Source organism: Nyctereutes procyonoides, unplaced genomic scaffold (genome assembly GCF_905146905.1).
Source record: "Nyctereutes procyonoides isolate TBG_1078 unplaced genomic scaffold, NYPRO_anot_genome, whole genome shotgun sequence".
NCBI classification, from domain to species: domain Eukaryota; kingdom Metazoa; phylum Chordata; class Mammalia; order Carnivora; family Canidae; genus Nyctereutes; species Nyctereutes procyonoides.
In genome coordinates, this window is record NW_026575142.1 from 39,684,104 (window position 1) to 39,690,103 (window position 6,000).

A 6,000-nucleotide genomic window follows, 5' to 3' on the forward strand; every position below is an offset into this window, starting at 1 on the left:
GCTTTAATGAGAGTTGGACATGCTTCTTGGAGTCATAAGGTAAAACACAGAAATGGCATTTGGTCAGAAGGAAACATTATTTAGATAATTGCTTTTTCTGGAAAAAAATCAAGTTTTCTTTTCTTTTTTTTTTAAATTTTATTTATTTATTCATGAGAGACATAGAGAGAGGAAGAGACATAGGCAGAGGGAGAAGCAGGTTCCCTGTGGGGAGCCTGATCCCAGGACCCTGGGATCATGGCCTGAGTCCAAGGCAGATACTCAACCACTGAGCCAATCAGGTGCCCCCAAAGTGAGCTTTTCTTCACAACTAATCTCTTTCAGGGCAGGTGTCCCTGTGCCATCAGGGTTTAGTAAAGATCACAATGGAATAGAACTGGCAGCCAGCAATGATCAGAAATGGCACACGCTGGGTCTGGGTCAGGAGAGGCAGAGAAGGCTGCAGATGGTTAGGCCCAGCCTGGAGCTCACCATGCTGAAGCCTGTGGCCAGGTGCGTGTCCAGGGCCGGGCAGCCAAACCAACTGAGTGGCAGGATAAACGAGGCCATTGCTCTGGCCTCAGCGACCCCAAGGAGGCCATCTCCTTTGAGCAAGAGCTTTCATGGCCGACCCTTTTGTGCCCCCTGTTGGCCCAGGTGCCTGGCCCCACCATACAGGTATCCACAGGTCCCCGAAGAGTAATGGGTGAGCTGGGCCACTCGTAGCAGGTCGTGGCAAACCACCTGACAACCAACCATCAATATCTACGTGGAAGCAAGGCATCTGTGTCACAGAGGGCAAAACATATTGGGCCTATTTCATATTTTACTTAGGAAACCAATAAAGTGAACAAATCTGGTTAAACTGTAGGCAATGACAGGGGAAAGGGGGAAACAAGTCAGGGGTTAGCTGGTCTGGTGTGAGGATACCAAGCTGTTTTGGGCTGCTCTGAGACACAGGTGAGGAGTGTACACCTCTTTACCTTGGGTTCCGCCCACCACCATCCTCACCAGCCCCCCACCCCACCCCCGCTTCTTGGACCAAGGAGAGGGGCTGGTACAAGTGGCAGTGGTGTCCCTTTCACCCTGTCCCCTGGGGCTCCGGGGGACAGCTCGTCTCCCCCTCACCCCAAGCCCATTTCTATTGTAACAGAGGCTGTGGACTCTTCCAAACACTGGCTAAGCAACAAATTTACTGCACATAAAAAGATGATTACCGCTGAAAAAAATCAAATTGTTTCCAGATGATATAAGCCATATTCTTATGACCTTTGTTTTGGAGGACATATAATATGTGTCCTTTATCTGGAGGGGACTTCTAATATGTACTCTCAAAATAGTGACTGATAAGGCTCTTTTACATAAATACATACGGCATCCTGCTGATAAATGCTAGACGACCAGCTATCTGAGGGGAAAAAATAAACAGCCTGCTTTACTGCGTTTGCCAATTCCCCTGGTGTAAGACTCCCAGGGTCACTGATCTCCATTACCAACATGATGTCACTCAACACGGGGCGGGGAAGAGATGCCCAGAAGCACACCAGTACACACGCAGCACCTCCCGCACACAGACTGATGTAAATAACATCAGGCGCACAGATGATGGTAAAATACAGGTGGTAGAAATGATTATGCAGGATGAGATTTGCCTATTTTAGCTTTGTTTTTAATAGGACTTCTCTCACAGTAACTTTATATATTTTCATTTTCAGTGACCAGCTCCACACTACTTAATGGAAAGTAACAATCAGCTCTAAAGAATGGTATGTGCTGGCCCCAGGCCACCAGCTCCTCAAACAGCAAAGCCATCCTATGTGATCAGTGACCATCCGTTCCCAAGGATGATGAAGAAAATGCGTGGTGGAAAAAGACCTGTTTTTTCACTTTAGTCTACTGGTTCTCAACTGGAGTGATTCCCCATTAGTCATAAAGTGGGAGGGTGACGGTGGTGCTCCTGGAATGTAAGGACCCAATCCAGGGATGCTGCTGTATATTCTTCAATGGCCAGGACAGACTCTCTGAAGAAGATATTAATACTGCCAAGGTGGGGAAACCCTGATTTAGTCAGTCCAACAGCAGACCTTTCTATCAAATGTGTACTCTTGGTTTTGTATAAATGAATGTGAAATAAGTTCATAGCTAAAAAATTCAATGAATGAACAAAATAAGCATAGCAACTCATCATACACATGTTACTATCTGGAAATAAATCGATATATAACTGCAGGAGACTGAAAAAGTTTAACCTTTGAGCTTATGTTTTAAGATTATAATCCCCACAACTACTGGCTTGTGATTTCAAGAAAAATACGGTGTGATTCCTAGTCTTTGAGAATCTTTTTTTTTTTTAACTTTTTAAAAAAGATTTTATTTACTTATTTTAGAGAGAGAAAGAGAGAGCATGCATGCTGGGGGAAAACAGAGGGAGAGAGAGAGAGAGAGGGATAATCTCAAGCAGACTCTCTGTTGAGCATGGAGCCTGATGTGGGGCTAGATCCCATGATACCCAGATCATGACCTGAGCTGAAATCAAGAGTCGGATGCTCAACCGACTGAACCACCCAGCACTCCTCTTTGAAAATCTTTCAAATAAGACCTGTGTCCTATACACACTTGGTTAAGGAGAGAAACTTCATATATGACTGCTCCAGGCAGTGGCCAGAACTTCAAGAGGTTTTCTGACCACAGCATCAAGTCTACGAACACGTTCTGGTTTCAGAGTGAATGCATGAGGTGTAGACCACCTGAGCCTGCAGGGCTGGTTCCTACGAGGTGCACAGAGCAGATTCCGCCCCTTGCATTCTACCCCTGTACTCAGTGAGATCACATCCACAGCTTGAAAGCAGCCACGGTGTGAGTATTTAACCCATGGGAACCAGAAAATGTTATAAATCCAGGCTCCAGAGAGTCTGTTGTTAAAGCCTGACAAGCACAGCACGGGGGATCCTGAAAGAGACTGCACTGTCTCATGTTACCCGAACGTTTGAATGTAAATCAATATAACTTCCAATGCACACACACAAACAACAGGTCTATTATGAACAACGAAACACATTTCTAAAGAACTTCCAAACCTTGCCCTGGAAGTGTAACTTATTCTAGAATTAAAAAGCTAACAAATCTGTGATACATCTTGGCTCTTAATAGGAGCCATTATTTTTATTCCAAAGGCATATTTGTAGGAAAAGCATTAAAATCCCCTATTAAGGAAAAACAATTCAGAATCGGCCAAAATGAAATGGGTATACTTAATGTCTGAAAATAGTTTAGTTATCCACTGTGGCCTCAAGAGTAGAGGGAGTTCTCTTTCCTGCTGCATAATTGCTTCAGACACCGAGCAAAATTGGCAATCACGGTTTCAATTATGCGTTCAACAAAACTTAGGGCCAGAAAGAGTGATTCCAAAGCCAATTTGTATAACAGATACCTAGATATCCAACAGTACACTGACCCCAGCAGCACATAAAGCGCTCTACCCTGGTTCTACCGCTCTAAGTAGAAATAAGTAACCTGCTGGGCAGAGTCTTTTCTCTGGTGGCCTGAACGCCCTCGAGTTGACACCTGCTCCCTCAACCTAGCCCTGCAGAATTCAAGACCTAAACCGCACAGAGGGCGGTATGAGCCTGGGGTGTGTCCACTGAGCCAGGACTTCACCGATGATGGCTCACACCTTCCCCTCCAGTTTCTGACCAGGCGAGGTATGCGGTTGTCATGGCAATGCTAGGCTTGTGACACAGCTGAGGTGCCAGGTGATTTGAGGCGCATGCCAGCCAGGCTGGCGTCCAGCTCACAGAGTCTCCCCGAGGAGCAGGGGAAGCACTCTCGTGTGGGCAGGCTTCAACTTCTCCTCCTGGAAACGGTTCTCTGTCTAGAATGATCTTACCTTAAAGAAAATTTGTTTTCTGTAAACTGCTATACAGTACTCTGAAAATGTCCTGAGACCTTGAGGAATTTTCGTGATTTTCAAGAACTAGAATGTTGACCCAAATCTCTTTCTTCGGAAGTGTGTGTAGAGGCACAATATGACGTGGATGATCATATTGTAGGATGCATCCCCAGGGAAACATGAGGGAAGACAAGGGCTAGCCGAAGAAGGTGACCTTTATTTATTTATTTTTTTAGAAGATGACCTTTAAATAGATAATCACCTTTCTCTAGCAATTACCCAAGGAGAATTTGCAAGTATTTCATATCACTTACTTCTCGCGCCCTCTGGTGGTGGAAAAGAAGGTCTTCTGTTCCAGCCTTCGCCTACCTACCCCTTTATTCATACACTATGCAGGTAACTCATTCAGTAGGACCGAATTCAAATAGTGCATGTTACACTCCCATATTTATAAAGGACGGGAAACTACATTCAAAAGTTCTGAATTATTAACTTTTCTAGAATTTCTGCAAATACGTTGGGGGTAACCAAACCTCGTTCTCCCTCTAAAATTCTGACACTTGATACGTCGATTGATTGTTGCCAATGTCGCACAGGGCAAATATCAAACAACTGCCAATGGATTGGGTTCAGATAAAAAGCTCTCAGCAACTGACACCCCCCAGGTGCCCCTCCGCCCTAACCTCCATCCATTCCCTGGAGACCTGAAACTCACAGACGCTGCTTGCCAACAGCACAAGGAAAACCACGCACTGCAAATGGATCAGACTTAGACTTGTACGCGGAATCATGGTATGAGATAACCCGCGGGGCTTAGGGTGTCACAAAAGGCTGATAATGAGACATTCTCTGCACAATATTTCAACTGTGTCCCAACTTTTGAAGAGCATCCGTCTTCATACTGCATGATAAAGGGCTGAGCAAAAATGACTTTCGTCCCCCGCTCTGTAGTCAAGGATCTACAAAGAAGCTGCAATTTAAAAAGCCTGAGGTGGGTCAGGAGGGGGCGAAGGGGTGGGAAAGTAGTGAGCGCCTTTTGGTTTCCTGAATGCACACATTCGTGAGACCTCTGGATTATTCCCTGCTTTTTCAGGGTTCTTATTGCATATGCATGCCTTGCTTGTTTCCGTCCGCTTACGGAAAGAAGGCCGGTGCGCGTTACTGTTCCACAAGGGAACGAACACGCGTAAATACCGGCGGGCGTCCAGGGCGCTGGCTCCCGCGGCGAGCATCCTAGCGCTGTGTTGGCCGAGCTGGGAACGCTCGCCGCTCCTCGCTGAGGACTCGAACCCCCCTTCCCCGCTCACTTACCGCCTTCTTCCAGCCAGTCGGGCCGCACGGCGGAACCGGGAGGACGCCAGGCGCTCGGGCTCCCCGGCGAGGCCGCGGCGGGTCCCACGGAGCACGCAGGTGCCTGCTGGAAAACAGCCGCCACGCCTCGGTGAGACCGGCCCCGGAGCCCGTCCGCGGGGCAGCCCGTCCGCGGGGCAGCCCGTCCGCGGGGCCCCCCGCCCGCCCCTGCCGGGACTCACCTGCACGGCCACCTGCGCGAGCAGCAGCGCCCACAGCGCCGGGCCGCCCCTCGCGCCCCGCGCCCGCCGCCCGCGCTGCGCCCCCGCGGGGAGACCGCGCCGCTCCATCCGGGGCGCTCGAGGTGCCCGGGGCCGCGGGAGGGCCCCGGCCGGCGGCTGCTCGTGGGCGCCGGGAGCCGGGCCGGGGCGCGCAGGAGCCTCTCCGCGCGGGGTTAGCTCTGCGGCTCCTCCGGGCGCGCGGGGGGCGGAGTGGCGGCGGCGGCGGCGGCGGCAGTGGCGGCGGCGGGGGCGGGGGCGGGGGCGGTGCAGGAGCCCCGGCCCGCACCGTGGGAGAGCCGCGGCGGGAGGAGGGCGGGCGAGGGGAGGAGGCAGGGGGGAGGGGGACGGAGGGAGCCGGCGGGGGCGGCGGGCCGGGGAGCGGGAGGGAGAGGGCAGGGGGGAGCCCGAGGCGGAGGGTAGAGGCCGGAGGAGAGGGCGGCGGGGAGGAGGGCGGGGAGGAGGGCGGGGAGGGTCCCCGTGGGCGCCGGCTGGAGAGGCGGCCCGCAGGCTGGGTGCGCGTGTGTGCGCGCGCGTGCAGCTGGAGCCACCGTCCCGGCGCCC

General features: G+C 51.1%; 1 protein-coding gene across 1 annotated transcript in view; it reads right to left on the minus strand.

The window, feature by feature from the left end:
* Nucleotides 1–5,508, minus strand: part of ADAMTS16 (ADAM metallopeptidase with thrombospondin type 1 motif 16) — a 153,119-nt gene extending 147,611 nt beyond the window's left edge. Inside the window, exons 1-2 of the mRNA XM_055307756.1 lie at nt 5,401–5,508; nt 5,180–5,285 (exon numbers count right to left, since the gene is read on the minus strand). Coding sequence (XP_055163731.1) covers nt 5,180–5,285; nt 5,401–5,508 — 214 coding nt within the window. The remainder of the gene's footprint in view (nt 1–5,179; nt 5,286–5,400) is intronic.
* Between the last annotated feature and the right edge of the window lie 492 nt (nt 5,509–6,000).